Source organism: Cervus elaphus, chromosome 21, assembly GCF_910594005.1.
Source record: "Cervus elaphus chromosome 21, mCerEla1.1, whole genome shotgun sequence".
NCBI lineage: Eukaryota > Metazoa > Chordata > Mammalia > Artiodactyla > Cervidae > Cervus > Cervus elaphus.
In genome coordinates, this window is record NC_057835.1 from 22,022,627 (window position 1) to 22,043,137 (window position 20,511).

General features: G+C 40.8%; 1 protein-coding gene across 1 annotated transcript in view; it reads left to right on the top strand.

Moving 5' to 3' along the window:
• Positions 1-339: 339 nt before the first annotated feature.
• Positions 340-20,511, top strand: part of HAS2 (hyaluronan synthase 2) — a 29,860-nt gene continuing 9,688 nt past the window's right edge. Inside the window, exons 1-2 of the mRNA XM_043880120.1 lie at positions 340-993; positions 14,154-14,780. Coding sequence (XP_043736055.1) covers positions 14,154-14,780 — 627 coding nt within the window. The 5' untranslated portion in view covers positions 340-993. The remainder of the gene's footprint in view (positions 994-14,153; positions 14,781-20,511) is intronic.

Here is a 20,511-nt window from a genome sequence, read left to right on the forward strand (position 1 = left end):
GGCCGTTACTTAGCCTAAGGGCACCGTTTGGTCTTAAAGCAAATTACTTAAACAGAACTGGCAGTGCATCGCGAAGTGGGGATCCCTGTAAGTCGGAAGAGTCAGGGATGTCTACGCAGCCTGGCCTCCCGGCTCCTCCGCTGGAGGGAAGGAGGGACTCAGGTGGTGGGCCGCCTGTGTGCGCAGCTTTGCTCTGCACACGTTTGCAATCAAGTTAATTGAATTCATTGGAGTTTAGAACCGGCCTCTAGCTCAGAGAGAGCTTTGAATGGCCAATTTCTCTCGCCCTCTCCCCCTCCCCGCCTCCCGCCCGCCCGCCCGCCCGCGCTCCCAGTTCCCTCCCCTCCGGTTTCCCAGTCCGCACCTCCCTTCTCCACTCCCCTCACCCCTATTCCCTCCTCCGCCCTATTAAAACACCCACCAGCTCTCCAGTTAAGACCCCCTTAAGTTGGAGGAGGCAGAAAGGCAACAACCGCGAGGAAGGAGAAGTCAAGACGTCTGGAAAGAATTACCCAGTCCTGGCTTCCAGCAGCCCATTGAACCAGGGACTTGAACCAGCCCCAGCCAAAGACATTCTCCTGATTCTACGCTTCCTGGGTTCTGCTGAGTTTTCACCAGGCTTTTTTTTTTTTTTTTTTCTTTAATACAAAAAGAGCAGAGAATTTCCGATATTAGGGGAAAGGAACTAGAGCATAAAATAAAATAAAGTTAATTTATTTTCAAAGCACAGATAACATTTTTAGAGTTAGAAGATTGAAGTGCAACGGAAATATTAAAAAATACTAGTGATTTTATTTTAAGCGGGGGAGACCTAAACATTTGAGACTCCCCCATCCTTTTTAAATGTTGTTTTTAAATTTTTTATTTTTCTTGGCCGGTCGTCTCAAATTCATCTGATCTCCTATTACCTCAATTTTGGAAACTGCCCGCCACCGACCCTTCAGGACCACACAGACAGTCTGAGGACAACTTTATGACCAAGAGCTGAACAAGGTACGTTACACTGGCGCGATTCGGTGAACGGTGAGGGTCCTCGAATAGGCCAGGGAGGGGGAAGTCATTACCCCCACGTTAAGAGTTAAACCCAATTTTAAGTCAGTGTTCGACAGGTCGAAGTTTGAGGTCTGAACATTTCCAACAGGCTGCAAATCAGGGGATATTTCGGATCCCTGGCAGGCTTAGCAACCTACCCCGGGTCTTGTCCCATCTCTGCGGCGCTCGCCAGAAATCTATTGCCTTTATGGGAACACAGGTAACCTCTTTGCCTGGGAAAAGCTGCACTTCCCGGGATGTACTTTTCCATTCCACATCTTCCGGAGCTGCCGAGGGGCTCCCGAGCTAGGAAACAAGCATCTCCACTGTGTAAGGAAAATGCATTCCCCACAGCCGCCCCCTTCCCCCTTCCATTCTCATCACCTCTCTTCTTTTTTTTCCCACACTCTGGGGAGAAAAGCCCTGAACAGCCTAGCGCATTTTCCTTCTAAGTGGGAAGGCAGCCTGTTTCTTGGAATGCAAAGGGTTAAAGCGATCGCGGGTCCTAGCTCTGGCCCCAGGGAGGGAGGGTCCTTCGCCACCTCCGTGCGGCTACCGGCCTCACTCGGCCACTCCCCTTTTTTCCCCTGCCTCACCACCCCCCCCCCCCCCCACCTCTTTGCACTCTCTGCACTCCATTTAAGTGTCAGAATGGGTCTATCTGGGCTCAGCCCGGCTCCGGAAGCCTCACTACGGCCAGGGGTCCCCGACCCAGGCAGTGGCACTTGGAGACCCGAGCGGGAGGAGAGCGCGCATCCCTCTGTCGGCCGCCGAGCCCCCGGAGGCAGGGCGTGCATGGGGACCGCGTGGGGCTAGCAGGCAGCTGCATCGTCCCGGGAGCCAATTCCGACGTGGCATCGGGCACGCAAACGCCTCTTTCCGCAGCTGCAGCGCGGGGCACGGTCGGGTGGGGGTTTTGGGGGTGCCGTCCCCAGCCCCGGGTGGGGGTGTGGGGGGCCACTGGGAGCCGGGGGTGAAGATGGGAGGCGAGCCAGAGGCTAGGTTGGGATGGTTAATCAACACCTTGGGCGGAATTCGTCAAGCTGGTTCCCGCCCAGCGTGAGCGAGGGCTACAAAATGGGTCCCTGTGAACAGGAGGGCGGGTCTGAAAGGAGGGTCTGTGTGAGGGCGAGGACTGGGAGGCGAGAGGCTGTTCCTCTGGCCCAGGATACGCAGCCGAGGGGAAATGGCTCTGAAGGGATAATTAAGTCTGGAAAGAGGGGCTGGGAGCTGAGAGGCGGTGCCTGGAGAGGAGGGTTTACAAGACCCGGGTCCTATTACACAGGCTTAGGTGCCAGCTTCCCGCGGCCACTCCCTCCATCCCCCAAATGGGCCGCGCGAAGTACTTGGGAGACACCAACCCCACGCGCCTCTGGCCCCAGCGAGCTGCTGCAGCCCTGCTCCCAGGAGGAGGGTGTAGGAGCTCTGCCGGCTCCTCCCAGCCGGGTTCCTCACCCTTGGGGACCACTGCTGCCTGGTGTCTCCCGAACTGCTGCCCAGAAAGGCTGCACTTACCCAACCCACGTGGCTGGCCTGGGATTGCCTTTGACGTCACACCCAGGGGGGAGGTGTGACGCAATAGATTGGGAAGCTCTGATTGGCCACCGAGGGCTTTCCCAACTGGAGGCCTGAGTATATATAGACTTTCAACTTTGCCTGAGAGCAAAGCCAAGGAAGTTGGTTGGTGAGCTTCGCTGGGAAACGGAGGCGACAGATAAGAACAACTTCGATGTTCATTGTAGATTTCAAGGTTCTTTCCGGCAGATTTCTCTTTTCAGTGAAGACATGATAATGTACCTTTGAAAGTTTAAGAAGGATTATGACCTTTTTTAAAGGTCATTTTAACAAATATTTTGAGGGTCAGCACACATTCAAACATGCCAGTGATGAAAGGTTAAAAGTGAAAATGTATGTTTGTGTAGAATTGGGTAGAACAAATAGTTATGCCCATCAAATTATTTGTAGATACAGTTGAAAATGTTATAGAATAGGTTTGAAAAGAACTCCTAAATTCTAAACTTTTTCCTTTCATTCCAATGTGCACAGGTTGAATCATTCATTAAACTAGTTTTCACTTCATTTTTCCAAAGGCTAAATTAAATAAGATTATTCTGACAACTGAAATACTGTTTTTAAAATGCTTACTATAGTCCAACGGAGGTTTTCCAAATATTTTGGCTATTATTTTAAATTTTCAATAGTTTGACTCTTTAAAGTACACATTTTAGTATATATATTATGTTGTGAATGAATTAATCAATATTGGGACTAATGATTCAAAATTCTAAGACATTTCTGGATTATAGCATTATAATGAAGATATAATCTCTCCTCTTTTCTTTTTATATAATACCTGAGCTGGGTGAATAGAAAAACTTCTTGTATAAGTGTGACAAATGTACATTACTGAAGTTACTTGTACTGTACCTAGAACTGGATCCTTTGTTTTCAGAGAAAGCTATGGCAACTATAAGAAGAATTCAAGGTCTTAAATCAATGACTCGTACCAATGCCACTGAATGCCACTCTCCTCCAAACAAAGATGTTGTTTAGTCACCTACCTTCTTGGAAAACAAGAATTGTGCAACAAATGGGTAACAGACTTACTAGAAAAAGTAAGTCATATCAAAACTAATCATTACTGTAAAGTCTGTAGAATAGTCGCACAATATTGAATTTCAAATATTTTTTTCACACATGGATTCCTTACCAACTGAGATTGTTTTAAGAAATATTTCTTGAATTTCATAGCTTCCACTGATTCATTTATTTTCTATGAGGAAAGGCCTTATTTATGGATCTCTGGGAGAGACCGTTTAGCAAAGTTTGATTACACAGTTGTATTTTTAATTTAAGACCAAGTAGTGTATTATTAACTTCTTGGCTTTTATATAATGTGGGAGCTATAAGTTAATGTAATTGGAGAATAGAGCATAAGCCCCACTGTCCTTTTACAGGTTCTGTTTTACCCATGCTCATCCAGGCTGTGTTCCACTAACAGGCTGTAAGGACAGAACCTGTGGCAGCTTGTATGACACTGTATGGAGGGACAGCTCCCTGCAGAAAAACCATTTTCATCACCCCAATTTGGTTTTAGTCCTTTCCTCTGTAGCAGCAGTCTGCATAGACTAAGTATTATCCCACTTCACATATCTTAAATTCAATATTTTGAATGTTAGATCTATGTGGAGTTCATAATATACTGCCATGTTCACAACCTAGAAACATGTCAGAGTCAAAATAAATACAACTTAACACTCTTAAATTTTTCTTCAATTTAAATGTAAAATATTTAAATATGAATGTCTCTTAAAAGCATACAACTGTACTGCAATTTATTTTAAAAATGAACAAGATGTAGTACACACCTAAATGGGATGCATCATAGGAAAAGCATAGTCAAAGAAGTTTTTAAATAACCATAGTGTAAGGCAAAATACAGTCTGGCCCATAAAGAAGTAAAATAATAGCTACTATTTATCACCTGTTTAATATGTATCAGGCATTGAGGTAGATACTTGATATGAATTGTATCTAGTGCCCTGCCATGCCCCCTAACAAGAAAATTTTATGGAAAAGAAACTTTGCCTCAGAAAAGTAAAGCAACCCACTCAAAATCTCAGTGTTACTAAAGAGAGTGAATGGAATTTAATCCAAGATTTCTTGAATATAACACCCTTGAGTTGGACTATGCTATAGTTGGACTAGTAAAGTTTTATGAAGGTTCAGACTGAGGAGAAATCACATCTGATTGAGAGAGATCAGCAAAGATTTCATGTAAGGATTTGACACTGGTATATATGGCCACATATGCAGTGAGGATTTCATGTCAGGTCTTTCTGTAATTTCCCCCCTTTGCCACAGTGAACTTTAGGATGAAGTTTAGGATGGTGAAGTTTGGGAACAAATAGACAATTGGGAGAATGGGCATCTTAGGAAGCTGTTGATCAACATGGTACAAAAGAAGAGAAATCTGAAATCTAAAGTTCTGGATCCAGAGACAGCTCAGATGACAAGGTCTTTGAAAGGTGTTTTGCTAAACCCCTGCAGAATTAGCTCCAGGGTCTCTGCTAGAAGAAGTGCAGTGGTACTGGAAAGACAAAGGTCAACTTCAAAACCAGAGAGGAAGAGGAGGTCAGAAGGGGAGAAGGAAGGGGTGGGTCATGTGCTCTAATGTGAAGACTCCTGGGAGGCGTCATTTGGGTACGTCTCTTAGGATTTCTAGCTGAGGACAGTAGCAGGGGCAATATACCTGAGGGATGTATATCTGTCCAAATGAGGTCATGAAAGTTTTCTTAGACTTTAACCTAATGATTACCAAACTTTGTTGCAATTATAGTTACTTAAGGAGATTTAGAAACTCCTGACACCCTTGTAGCACCCCATGCCAGTTAACTCAGAATGTTGCAGGAGCCACACTTCTGTAATTTTTACAGATTCCCTGGGAATTGGATATACATCAATATTTGGGAACCACTGCTTTTTAGCCTTTTGTTGACCATCCTTTCTAATCCACCATTTGCAGGCAAATGGCCAAAAGTAGAATGTGTCTTGTTAAAAAGAAATACATTTCCAGATGCCTTGCTAGTATCACCTACGTAAGTTAGTATTTCTAACTCTAATCATTCTGCATATGACTTGATCTATTTCTTCCTCCTCCCACACATTAGAGTAAGGAAAATCTATGTTCTAAAACCATTTCTGCTATTAGATGTGACCTTGAGTCATGCATTCAATAACCATATTTAAAAAAATATCTCCTCTTGTCCTTTGTGCTTCTGTGTGTTTAAATATCAGCTGTAAGTGAAGGGACATTGATCTGGTCTTTATTAGATTTTGGACTATAATGATGCATCCTATGTGTCAGTCCCTGAGGTCAGTCTATTTCCCTCAGTAAAGCTGGTCCTAAATGTGCCTTTTAACCCTTTGTATTGAGAGCAACAACTCAATATCTTGTAGAAATGGAAAGTGCAAGTCACTTTATAACTTGAGTTATGTTCCTTTATGTTAAGATACTAACACCATTAATATTCCATTGACTCTAATAAATATACATATTCCTTACCAATAATCCTGCAAAAAGTTATCATTCCCATTTTGCAGATGAGGAAATGAGGCTCAGAAAGTAGAGACCAAAAGAGATTTACACTTTATATTCATCCTTGTTCAGGTGACTATGTTGAGGAGACTATCTACAGTGCAACCTACATCCATTCTTCTTCTAGACACTCAGCTGTGGGCAGCTGTCGGTTAAAATCATTAAAACGAATAAAGTTATCTGTACCACTAAATATTTTCAAGTTCAGAGGTATCAATTGTCTAAGGACACATGGTTCATTCATAGAACCCTCAAGTGGTTTGTTGAACAGCTAATATGAGGCAGAGGGACCTTGGACTTGAATCCATTTCTTCCCTGTCCTGCTATCCTTTCCATTATGTCAAAATTATCCCTTGTTAACTAACAAACAACAACTTAAAGGGACAGAGAGTCAGACTGAGTAGGTGATTACTAGTGGGGTAGTAACCCACAGACAGCTGACATCACTGAGCTCTAACTGTTGATAGTTTCCTTTCAGGTATTGAAATGAGATGCATCTTTTAATCTCATAATTAGGTGAAGTCATTATGATTAGCTCCATTTTAAAGATGAAGAAGGGTTTCCCAGCTGGTGCTGGTGGTAAAGAACTCACCTGCCAATGCAGGAGATGTAAGACGTGGATTCGATCCCTGTGTTGGGAAGATGCCCTGGAGAAGCAAATGGCAACCCACTCCAATATTCTTACCTATGCACAAATTCCTATGCACAGAGGAACCTGGCAGGCTATAGTCCATAGGCTGCAAAGAGTGAAACACAACTGAAGCGACTTAGCGTAGGATGAAAAAAAAGAAACCACTGAAAGACAGTTGGGAGTCTAATCCAACTCGGTGTGGTTCCAGAGGCCAATATATATGGGTGTGCACATTCACACACAAACACATACTTGTTCACAACCATTAGCATCAAGACACAAAGCAGTGTGTAGATTAATGGACAATAACTATTTTAAGACCACTTACAATAGAGGTTAAGTGGAAAACTACTCAGAGTTTAAATGGAAAATAGATGACCTCATTATCCCTTATACCCCAAACTTGACCCCCGAACTCAGCTTGCTCAGACTGCAACTTACAACTTCAGGATCATTTGCCTTTTCTAACTTTTTTATCCAAAGGTCTTCTAGAGCTGGCTGGATACTCAACCCCTCCCACCCCCCAACCACTACCTTTAAATAGCCGGGCAAGAAATTACATAACTGGTTTTAAAAGAGCGAAAAATCTGCTAGATGAAGGATACCCTGAGGGCTCAGCATATTCACTGCCTCTGCAGCAAAGACAGGATAAGGCCCTGTGCTCTGTCAGGCTACATCGACTACTTGAGTCTAAATGAATATTAACTTACTTAAAATGTACTTACTGAGGGCATACCCTGTTTTATGGGCTTCTAAGAGCTTCCCTGGTAGTTCAGACAGTAAAGAATCAGCCTGTAATTCAGGAGACCTGCGTTCACTCCCTGGGTTGGAAAGATCCCCTAGAGAAGGAAATGGCATCCCACTACAGTATTCTTGCCTGGGAAATCCCATGGACGGGGGAGCTTGGTGGGCTACAGCCCATGGGATTTCAAAGAGTCAGCCACGACTTAGCAACTAAACCACAACCACCCTGTTGTATAGCGTAGGCATATACAGTTGATTGAGATACGCAAGTCCCTAAAGTCAGGAGTGTTCTTAGTGTAATATAGAAAATTAAGCAGAGTCGGGAGCAGGGGTTAGGTGGGATGAATTGGGAGACTGGGTGGGATTGACATATGTGCGCTATTGATAGTATATATAAAATGGATAACTAATGAGAAGCTACAGTATAGCACAGCAAACTTCACTCGGTGCTCTGGTGCCCTAAACGGGAAGGAAATCCCTAAAAGAGGGGATATGTGTATATGTGGAGCTGACTCACTTTGCTGTACATTAGAAGCCAATACAGCATTGTAAAGCAACAATACTCCAGTAAACATGAATTAAAAAAACAGAAAATCCTGCAGGGTCAAGGGAGATAGTGACAGGCAGTGAAGAGATGTCAGGGAGGAGGAGTTACTTCATTTTCATTAATTTTGGTATTTCCTCTTATTTTTTACTTTTTAAATTTTTTTGTTGGAGTAGAGTTGATTTACTGGGGGAATGACCTTAGATGGAGTGGTAAGCTAGGACCTCTCAGAAGAGGTGTCACTTGGACTAATGTCCACAGCCTTTCCCTGATGCTGACTCGACTCATCAGAATTCGCTTTAGTTTCTCCCTGATCCAAAATGGAAGCTCCCATAATGGAAGCTGTGGGGACTTAGTTCTCACCACTGTACTAGGGCAATGAGAACGGTTTGCTCTCTCTCATCCACCCTTCGCTGTCTGGTTAATAGAGGAAAGTCAAAGGGAAGGAATGGTGCCTAGTGCTGCCCAGGGACCTATAGAGTCCCGCTTGGGGTCTATGAGCAAACAGCAAGGCTTATATCTGCTCCACGGGTGGAACCTATGACACTGTCTCCCCTTGATTTTCTAAGAAACAGTAAGTACACACTGTGGCTATAGATTGACTCTCCTGGTGGCTCAGTGGTAAAGAATCTACCTGCAACGCAGGAGCCGCAGGAGACTCCGGTTCTATCCCTGAGATGGGAAGATCCCTTGGAGGAGGAAATGGCAGCCTACCCCCGTATTGCCTGGAGATTCCCATGGACAGAGGAGCCTGGTGGGCTACAGTCCATGAGGTCGCAAATAGTGAGACACGGCTAAAGTGACTTAGCACGCACCCATGGCTGTATGTACTTGTGTGTCTCAATCAACTGTGTATTCCTGTATCCAAAAAATAGGTTTAGCACAGAGTAGGTATTCAATAAATACATTTTAAACAAGTGAAAAATCCATTTAGACTCAAGCAATCAGTGCAGACTGGCAGAGAGCCTAGGGCCTTCTTCTGTCTTTGCCTTTCTTAGAGTAAAACAGGATTTTGACTGTTAACATTAAGAACAGCGCTGCTGTTGCCTAAATAGAACCACCAGCCAATTCCCTTTGGCACCACATCTTTCCAGGTTCCTTTGGTTGTAGCCATGTGGGAAAATACATGAGCCTAGAAATCTCTGGGAATTGGCTGTTGTATCTGTTCCTGGGTGCAGATCAATACTCATTTTTCTATTACAGCAGGAAAACAGTTTTCAAGTTCTTTTTAAATCTTTCCTTATACAACAGGCTTATTAAGTAGAAACAAAAGATCACCACCTAATTTTTCATGAAAGTTCAAATCTATTCAGCCAATATTTGCTGAAATTAGTCTAATCACCGGGCATTTATGCTACTATGTGAATTGGGGCAAGTTTTGTGATTTGGGGCAAGCTACTTAAATATTCAGTCTTGGCTGCCTCATCATATATATGTGTGATTTGTAACATGAGATTAACAGTATTTTATATTTACTGTTTAAATTAAGTTGGATTGTTCCCTAGTCAAGAAAACAAAACTTGACTATGCCTGGAGCTTAGAAATGATGAATTAAAAATCATTGACATCACAATGATGCCAGTGATATTTATGAATAAAGTTACATCTATCATTCAAATATTTTCTGAATACCGACTGTAAGTCCAACAATATTTTATGTCCTTGGGGGACATTAGTGAAGATAATTATATATACATATATAGGTGGCTCAGATGGTAAAGAATCCATCTGCAGTGCAGGAGACCTGGGTTTGATCCTTGGGTCAGGAAGATCACCTGGAGATGGAAATGCAACCCACTCCAGTATTCTTGTCTGGAGAATTCTGTGGATAGAGAAACCTGGTGGGCTAGAGCCCACGGGGTCACAAAAGAGTCAGACACGACTGAGTGACAGATAACTAACACACGCAGATACACATTGTATACATATACACACAAATTATCTGTTGACTTGGAGTGTACATTATGGTGCACCAAACTGTTTTTTTAGCATTTTGTTTGGCCTAGAATTCTATGCAGCAACTTAAAAATCAATAAAATGTAATAATGGGCAAAACCAAGTTTTATATTTTCAATAATTTGGGGAGGCAGATTTCTAAGTCTTCCTATCCGCAAATGATCTAGGATGAAGCTAACCATATTTTCCAATGTAGCAATAAACTATGTGTCTGACAATGAGGGTTTGCTTATGAAACAGAGTGTTTGAATTGGGGATTGTCTCAGAAAGCCTCACACATATGGTGCCCATATCTCTGAAATTATAAAGAAACACATCCTGTGTGTCAGTTCCTGAGATCAATCTAGTCCCTCAGTGCAGCTGGCTCTAAGTATGCCTTTTAACCCTTTGGTCTGCACTGAGATGCTGTTTGTGTCACACTAGGCAGCAACCCAGACTTCCCAGAAATAGATTCTACTGCTGCAGTTTACTAGCAACTTTTCCCAGGCTGCAGGACATTCTGTGGACTCCTATGATGTAAGAGGGTGTTCCCACTTCAGCAGTGGCCAGCAGATGCTATGTGAACACGCTCTGTGTCTACATGTGCTGATAAAAGCAAGGAAAATGTGAATAATGGAAAAGAATGGCAGGCAGTTCTTTTGCTGGCTGTGGAGATTTGACACACAAGCAGAACACACTTCTGAGCTTCTCCCAGGCAGAGTGTTTTCGTCCCCTTGAAATTTTTCACTCTTGTGAGAATGACTCATGTCTTGGAAAAGACAAGTTCCTAGTCTGGTGCTCCCAGCACCTTCAGCATTGGTTAGCGTACACTTTGGGAGTTTTCAGCATCCGGCCAGTGGTTTCGATTAACAAGGGAGACTGTGCTCTCTTGCCTTTCCCTGAAAACTCAGCCTTTCACCATTGTCCAGCAGCTTGCAGTTTGCATCTGTGTCATGATTACCTTTATCAGGCTCCCATGTTACATACTGCGGTGTCCTATATAAGTGCTAAAAGTGGAATGCACATTTGGTTTTTTGTTTTATTTCTAGCTTCCATGTTAGCTGATCTTTTAAACTATTGTATTTCTGAACACTTTGGTTTTGTTCCTGATTGTTGTCCTGTGAAGGGTCTTTGACAAGTATCATCAACTCCATTTAGCAAAGGAAAATAATGTCTACAAGTTCAAACCCTGGTCTCCAGCCTACTTTACATTACTTGAATTGTAATGAGCTGGAGACACTAAAGCCAATATTCATAACAGGCACACAAACACAAACTCAGAAATTATTGTTAACTTGAGTCCAAGGCAGGTATTCCTGATTGTTGGCATTAGTGACTGATTTCCTTCCATGTGGCAGTTCAAGGCCCAAGCTCCTTCTATCTTTGGGCTTTGCGATCTCCAAGGACCTGTTAATAAGTATGTCAGGATTGTAGAGGGAAAAAGATATTATTGCAGCATGCCCACTCTATCCCTTAAAAGCCCTACTGGAAATGGCACATTTCAGAATTCCAAAGACTGGAATGCCGTGGCCACATCAAGTAATCTGCTCAGGAGTGGAAATATAGTTGGTGAGCAGTCGCAGTAAGTTACCCTAAAGCATAATACACTCAGGACCACCTCAGTGATGACCACAGGGCCTAGAATGTAAATGGTGTCACTTAGAGTTGAGTGATGTGATGGCCACACAACTAGTAACAACCAAGATGTTAACAGATTTTATGTCAACACTCAACTTAATGTGGAATAGGAAAATATAAATAATATATCCAGGAAGAGATTTTGCAGAGATAATTACTTAACCCAAGGTACTTTTAAAATACATTTACTTAACTTTTCAGAAACTAGCTGAACTAAAGGGAAAGGTTAAATATTAATTATATGCAAATATGACAAAACCCCTGAAGTTGGTATAAACGATTGAAGGTCATACAAATTATGTCCCTCATTAGAGTTCATTCTTGGAAGGGGAGGAAAAAAAAAAGACTTCGGGGGAAACCTATGATATTGTAATTAATTCTAATAAATATAGACTTGATCTTTGGCATGAGGCTCTTAAAATGCTTGGCATTTCCTACAGATTTAGAGATGTCTTTTGTTAGGTTCATGAGGTGACTTTTGGAATAACTTCCATTTTCTTGTCCAGTTAAGTGGGGGGGTGGGGTATGGGCAGGGAGTGGTGCAGGGAGACAAGCTAGAGATGGAGTTTAATTGCCAATGGTCAATGATATAATTAATCATTCTATGTAATGAATTCCCCATAAAAACCCCAAAGAAGAGGGTTCAGCAAGCCTATGGATTAACAGACATGTGGCAATTTGGGGAGAGTGATGCATGGAACTTTCCCCATACCTTGCCCTGTGCCTCTCTTCCATCTGCCTATTCCTAAATTACATATTTTTTATATTAAACCAGTAATCTGAATCTGATGTGTAAACAGGTTTCCTGATTCTGTGAATCCTTCTAGCTAATTAATTGAACTCAGGAGGGGAGTTCATGATCCTATGAGTTTTAACCAGTTTATCATTACAGGTAACAACTTGGGCTTGCAACTGACATCAGAGTGTGGGTCTGGGAGGGGCCAATCTCATAGGATGGAACCTGTGGAATCTGATAGTGTCAGGCATATGATGCCAAAATTGATTTAATTGTTGGATACCCAGCAGGTGTCCAGAGAATTGTCTGTGGCATGTGTAGGAATAGGAGCCAGGAAACAAGACCAAGCACCTCGTCTGTGGTCATAATTGGAGATGCTTTGAGAAATACAAAATATATGATCCTCTTGTATACACATTCAAAATATTTCAGGAGATTCATAAGCTGGGGAGGAGTACAAAACTGGATATTATTAAGAACTGAAATATGTTTTAAAGTCTAAGTTGTTAAAGTTCTTCAGACAACAGAAAATTTACCTGTTGAATTAAGCATGATGCTATTTCTTCTTTAATTATATAATTTACTTCTGCAAACATTTATTGTGTCCTTGCTGTGTTCCAGTAAAGTTCCTGATTACCAGGTTCTAACAGGCTGATGTGGATGATGGATGAAGGAGACAGTCATATAAACAAAGAACTATAATTTGGAATTTCAGGAGCTTTGATAAATGTCTGTGTAGGATATCCATGCATAAGGAAGTTTTAATGGCAACAGAAACTTGGGAAATAATCCAGTCTAAATGCCTTTATTTTACAGATTTAAATTTTTTAAACTTTTATTTCTTATTATTTATTTGGCTGTGCCAGGTCTTGGTTGTGGAGTGAGGGATCTTTGATCTTAGTTGCAGCATCTAGTTCCCCCACCAGGGATCAAACCCTGCCCCCCTGCATTGGGAGCAGAGTCTCAGCCAGTGGACCAGCAGGGAAGTCCCTAACAGATTTTTCAAGACTGAAGCCCAGAGAGGAAAAGTGACTGGCTCAAAGTCACGCAGCTAAATGATAGAAGAGCCAGAACGATAGAATCCACGTATTTTTATGTTCAGCCTCAGCTAGCTGCATGGGAAAGATGTGAGCTGAGGGATTTGCATCAGAGCTGAAATAAAATGATACATAAGAGATTGAGCAAGGCCTATGAGTTTTGAACTTGCAGTGGTCAGTATTATGACTGAAGGAATATGATGGTGCCAGAGTGCCTTGATCACTAAAAAAAATTAGGTGTTATGCTTAACTATGACCACACATACAGAGTACATCCTTAGATAAATGATCTAATGTACTAAAAATGATGCATCCATATATTTGTTACATACATTATAGTTTTCAATGGTACAATGCACTACCATCTCATATGATGTTTGAAAGAATCCTCTGAAGTGTGTCAAAAGGACATTCTTTGTTTTTAAACACTTTTTTTTTTCCAGATCATTTATTTGGCTGTATCAAGTTTTAGTTGTGGCATGTGGGATCAGTTCCCCGACCAGAGATTGAACCTGGGTGCTTTGCATTGGGAGTGCAGAGCCTTAGCCACTGAACTACGAGGGAAGTCCCCGGAAGGACATTCTTATCTCTCTTTTGCCAATGAGATGCTAAACTGAGATGCAGAAAGTCACTGAGCTAGTTAAGTGAGAAACTCAGGGTTAGAACACTTGGAACCAGTGTGTTCCCTGTGGTACCCTGAATTAAAGAAGTGTGGAACAAGAGTGGTTAACCAAGTGTATCATGTGGTTATTTTACAGATGCATTGTGAGAGATTTCTATGTATCCTGAGAATAATTGGAACCACACTTTTTGGAGTCTCTCTCCTCCTTGGAATCACAGCTGCTTATATCGTTGGCTACCAATTTATCCAAACAGATAATTACTATTTCTCTTTTGGACTGTATGGTGCCTTTTTAGCATCACACCTCATCATCCAAAGCCTGTTTGCCTTTTTGGAGCACCGAAAAATGAAAAAATCTCTAGAAACCCCCATTAAGTTGAACAAAACTGTTGCTCTTTGCATTGCTGCATATCAAGAAGATCCAGACTATTTGCGGAAATGTTTGCAATCTGTGAAAAGGCTAACCTACCCTGGAATTAAAGTTGTCATGGTCATAGATGGAAACTCGGAAGATGACCTTTACATGATGGATATCTTTAGTGAAGTCATGGGCAGGGACAAGTCAGCCACTTATATCTGGAAGAACAACTACCACGTGAAGGGTCCTGGTGAGACGGATGAGTCACACAAAGAAAGCTCGCAACACGTCACCCAGTTGGTCTTGTCCAACAAGAGTATTTGCATCATGCAAAAGTGGGGTGGAAAAAGAGAAGTCATGTACACGGCCTTCAGAGCACTGGGGCGAAGTGTGGATTATGTACAGGTAGGTCTCCATATCTGCCAGGACAAACATACATTTAAATAAAGCATCTTTTGTATTTCTCCAGTCATATGCTATAGCCCATCCTTGTCCCTTCTGGACACAGTACTTCTTTCAGTTCATCTGAAAACAGCATGACTGTTGAAAGCACATTCTGAAAAAGAGAAAAAAAAATTTTGTAAAACGGTTAAAACTATCTATGAAAATGCTTACTTCACGCAGTGTGATTGGTTGGAAGTGAAGATTATTTTGAACAGGAGACCCTTCCTTCTCTTCCCCTCCGTTACCTTCTCTTCCCCCTTGGTTCTGCCAAATCAATTCCAACATCATTTTCCACACTCTTAAACTCTCCAGCGATGTAAGAAAATAGTGTGTACCCCAGCAGAAGGAGCTGGAGAAAATCTGCAGGACCAAAGGAAGGCTATGAAATATTTTTCACAGAAGCTAGGCAAAATGGGGGCAATGAAAATTTTAATTGGAAAGTATAGAAATTCAAAAGTAAGACACCAAGAAATAGAAAAGGGGAAAAGGAAAACAAAAACAAGACAAAAAAAAACCCCAACCTTCTCAGAACAAAATCTAAGTCATGTTTATTTCACTCCCCAAACAGCATTACCTCACTCCTTGCAATTTGACCTTTGAAAGCATTTGTGATGGTGTTTGTTTGCATGAAAATTAGACAGGCTGTGTCTCTTCATTAATTTCCTGACTGCTAACGCTAGGGTTTTTTCTCTCCTAGTTCTCACTGAAGCTTGCTTCTTTAGAACATTAGTAGGGCTCCTATGAGTTTTCTAGTCGTAATTTTCTGCAGATATTTAAGTTAGACTTTGTTCACAATGATACTGAGAAGGAAGAAATTCTCTGACTTCAGATATATATTCAACACTCTTCCTCTTCTTAAACATGAAACCCTTGTTTTTGGAAGATCCATCATATATTTTAGGGCAATTTATCAACACAGAGTAATGCCCACTGGGTCTCTGAGTAATGGGTCAGGAATGAGCACTGGACTCAATTCAATCAACTGAAATTCTAGTCCCAGTTATTAGTAGCTGGTTGACCTTGAGCAGGACCTCCCAAATCTCGGTTACCTGGTTAGAAGATACCAATCTCTCAATGGATTTCAAATAATTATTTCAAGTTATGAATCCAAAGCGGCTTAGCCAAAGTTGCTGATAATGGCATATGTAGTCCTTATGCAAATTATGATAATTTCAATTGCTAATTAACATGTCAGTGGTTAATTTCACTAATAGTTGAATCATTTGAAACATTTCTTCAGTTTACACCATCTGTGTAAAATCTCTCTTCTAGGGAGTTGATTTCAACCCCCAAGTGTCTCCTATTTTCTAAAACTTGAAAATAAGGCTGATTTAGTTAACTCAAGACATTTTACATACATGACCAGATGAGAGGATAAGATAAAACTTTTACAGTAAAGGATGACTAGGGACCTTACAGAAGATTTGAAGAATGAAGCTCTGGCCCTAAAATGAGAAAACATCTGTTTTGATGTTTTGCCTTTAATTCTAGTTAAAACAATTTACGTTTGTCCTTTCTAATCAACACGTCATTGTGTAGTTTTTCTTCTTTTTTTAACCTGCTTTTCCCAAAGCCCCTTCTCCCATCATTTTGTTTGGAATTTTGTTTGTATCCTTGGCAACTTGACTTGGGCCTGTCCAGGAAAAAATAATACAAAATTTAAAATGTTTGATAGACTTTTTGCTGGTGCCCTAATCAGGCTTGAGAACTTTCCTTCCTTCAGCATGATGTGTCCAAATAGACTGACCCTAGCAACAGCTGTTAACTGGACCCTAATCCTCCTGAGCCTTATGGTCCATTCAGAGCACTCAAAGAAGGCTAAAAACTCTTTCGGCATTCTGAAACCAGTAAACTATCCTGCCACGCTCCATCCTCCCTTGCTATTTTAACCACTTGTGCCCTATAAAAACAGAAATTGTGTGAAATTCACTCTAATATAGTATTCTCATCCTTTCTTCTGACTGACCCAGGGTCCAAGAATTGCAGAGCAGAAGACCAAGGGGGAGGGGGTCGAGGTTTTTGGCTACTGAGCATTCCAAGTACTTGGATGTGGAGTTCAAGTGGGTTAGGGATGGAAGGAAGCAACGTTCAGGTGCTAATACACGAGAGAGAATGGGGACAAGGGGAAGAAATTGACCATCTGCTCATACTTGCTAACCTGGCTGGAGAATGCTGCTTAAGTGTGCGGAGAGATGGCCAAAATGATTGGCTTCCAGTTGCAGCTGGATCCTTGGCACTCATCAGCACTCTTTTCACTTGATCTTGAATAGATGTCTTGCTTATTCCTCTCGTGTCTGTTATTTCGTATCTTCGTCACTCTCCCAAGGCCTTACCCAAACTCCTCCCTGCTTAACTACAAACAGATGATTTTGCCTGCTACAAAAGAGAACAGCAAAAGCATGGGCTCTGAAGGCTGTCAAGATCTGACTGTCTTCTGCTTACAGTTCCAAGGGTCCCCAGCCTCACCCCCATCTCAAGGTTAACCTTTCTACCTGCATTTCTGAGCTTTCTGGGTTGGCTCTCTCTGGTCTCTTTAAGAACAAGGCTTTATTAGTTATCACCTCTTTATATCTCTCCCCTCTATCTCTAGCCTTCTATAATAATTACTTTTTCAGCCTTGTAGCCACTCAAATAATAAGTGCCAACATGGAATATTTAGGGAAGCTTTAGTCTAAGACAAGCCCATCGTGGTAGGAAATTCATCTGTGATGCTAGTGGCTGCTTCCAGAGATGAGAAGATAGAAAAGCAGCAGAAACAAAGAGAGAAAATAATGTATAGGGAATGAGAAAAAAGGAGAATAAAGAAGATTTTCTTAATTTTCAATCAATGTATTTTCTGGAAAAACTTTCAAAGATGTAGAAAAGTGCAAAAAGCAGAACTAAAATCATCTGCAACAGAGATGGCAGAGAGAAATTAGGAATTTGGGATGAATAGATAAGCTATTATATATAAAAGATAATAAGACCTACTGTATAGCATAGGGAACTATATTCAACATGTTATAATAATCTATAATGGAAAAGAACCTGGAAAGAATACATAGGTATATATTTATAACTGAGTCACTTTGTGGTATACCTGAAACACTGTAAATAAGCTATACTTCAATGAAAAAGAAAAATCATCTGAAGCAAATACCTGACCCATGGTATAGATTATAAAATTTAATATTTTTCAGCATATACTTTTCTATTTTTCCTTATTTTAATTTGACATCTAGATTTGATAATCATACCTCTTTTCACTGAATATGTTACCACATAAGGGGCTACCAGTCTATGTGACAAAGGAAAGAAAAAAAAAACAAAAAACAGTATCATCTGATGTCTCTATTAAGAATTTCCCAGGTTAAAAATATACAATAAGTATCAATATTTTCCCAAAGGGAAGATTATAGGAAGCAATTTTATTATTAATTTAATCCAGCAGTACCCTTGCTATCCAACATTCTTCTGAGAAGGAGAAAGGAAGATTAAATCATTCCTGATAGTAGAGTTGACCCTAATTGTTCATGGGTTCGGTGTTTGCAAATTAGCCTAATGAGTAAAAATGTATTTATTACCCCAATATCAATAGTTGCAGTGCTTTTGTGATTGTTTACAGACATGCTCAAAGTGGCAAAAAAAGTGAGTCACCTGATGTAAATATTTCCAACTCAGGTCAAACAAAATTATGCTTGGTCTTTTTGTTTCAACTTTTATACTATAAACAAGCAACTTCTTTAGTCTATTTAATAACATGCTTTTCATATTTTTGTGCTTTTTGTTGGTGATATAGCTATTTAAATGGTCCTAAAGTGAAGTGCTGACTAGTGTTCTGAACAAAGGCTGTTTGCCGGAATTTCCTGGCAGTCCAGTGGTTAGGACTCCTCATTTTCACTACCAAGTGCACAAGTTCAGTCTCTGGTCAGGAAACTAAGATCACCAACTGAGTTACAGTGCTGTTGGACATGAGCTCAATGTGAACGAATCAACAATATATATTAAATAAGGTGACCCAAATAAACACAAATAAAACAAGGTTAGGTATTGATCACTAGGCAAAACTGCTGTGACCAGAGGCTTTGAGGAACCTAACTCTTCTCTACTTCTGCTGGAAGCAATTTTCTGATGTATGCTAATTCATTGTTCATGGAAACTTTGTAGTGCATAACTACCGTGGATAATGAGAATTGACTGGAGTATAACATTTGATTGGTTCCTATTTTCTGAAAATTTCTGTTGGACCTTATTGAGAATGTTAATGCAACTTTATGTTCTTCATTTTAGAGGATGAAATTAAGAGCACATTGACATAAGAATGGGGAAATCTGAATTCTTGATTTAACTGATTACTTGCTACGGGCCTCAACTTGTACAACAGATGATTTCTGAGATCACTTACAGCTCAAGACTCCAGTTTAGGGCTGTCTTAATTTCCTAGCAACCTACCTATGCTTTGCAAGAGTATATCATTAGACTTTTCTTTTCATTTTTAATCTATGCTTTTCCCCAAAGTCAGGTTCTTGAATGTAGACTCTTATTTAAGGCCACCATTATGCAATTTCCTGCTTCCCTTCTTTAGAATGGGAATTCCAACCACTTGTAATAAAGGGTGTTTCCTGGCTTAAGTCTTAGAGGTGACAACATTTGGTTTCTCATTTTCCAGCTAGCTTGTCACCTTTGCTTTTGCACTGTCTTAACTTTTACTCGTGTATTAACTTTCCTGAAAAAGAAAAGAGAATAACCAAATGACTCATTTTTCACCTTAAAGAAATATTTCACCTGAAAGCAAATATTTTATAACAATTTGGGTAACATATTCTACCAAAGAGCAACAAATAATAACCAAATTGTTTAGGTGTCTGTGATTTAGAGGCTTCCTATTGGCTATATTGAGATCTTTTACTGTAAATCAAATTAGCATAAGAAAGAATAATCCTACCCATGCCCCTGTCCCTCTCCCAAAAGAAAGTTTCTTTTCTGAGGGCATTTATTTTTTCCTGGATTGGATTCATAGATTAATTTCAAATGGTCTTTTCAGTCCTAAAATTATTAGATTTTATGATTTTGTTTTTGCCACTCACAGTCTGCCATAAACTGCTCTCTAATCTTTCTCCCTAGTAGACAGCCCAATCTAAGGACTTAATGGTGCCTGCTCAATAATCCACCTTGTTTAACTTAAATTTGTTGGATGTTGGATTAGGCATTAGTTTCTGCTCTCTGAGTGAGTTTTGGTTTATTTACAGTAATGATAAGAAGGACTCTTCCCTTCGTTGGACTAGTGTTCTTCCTTTTTGCCTCTGGTTTTGATCACTCCATTTTTTAAAAAATATTTCTTTATTTGGCTGCATTAGGTCTCAGCTACAGCATGCAGGATTTTTGTTGGTGGCTCTGGGACCTCAGTTCCCCGACCAAAGATAGAACCTATGTCCCCAGCATTGCAATGAATGAAGATTCTTAACCAGTAGAACTCCAGGGAAGTTCCAATTTATCACTTCTTTTTATTGAGCATTTACTCTGAGCTAGCCCTTATAAGTGCTATACATACAGTATCTAGTTTATTCTCCATTACAACAAACTGCTAAGTGGATTGACTTATCCATATTTTTCAACTGCGAAATGGAGACTTACAAAGGTAAGGTAAGGAGTTTAAGGCTACAAAGCTAGTGCAAGTAAATATAACTGCTCAGTGGTGGATTGAGACTCCAGT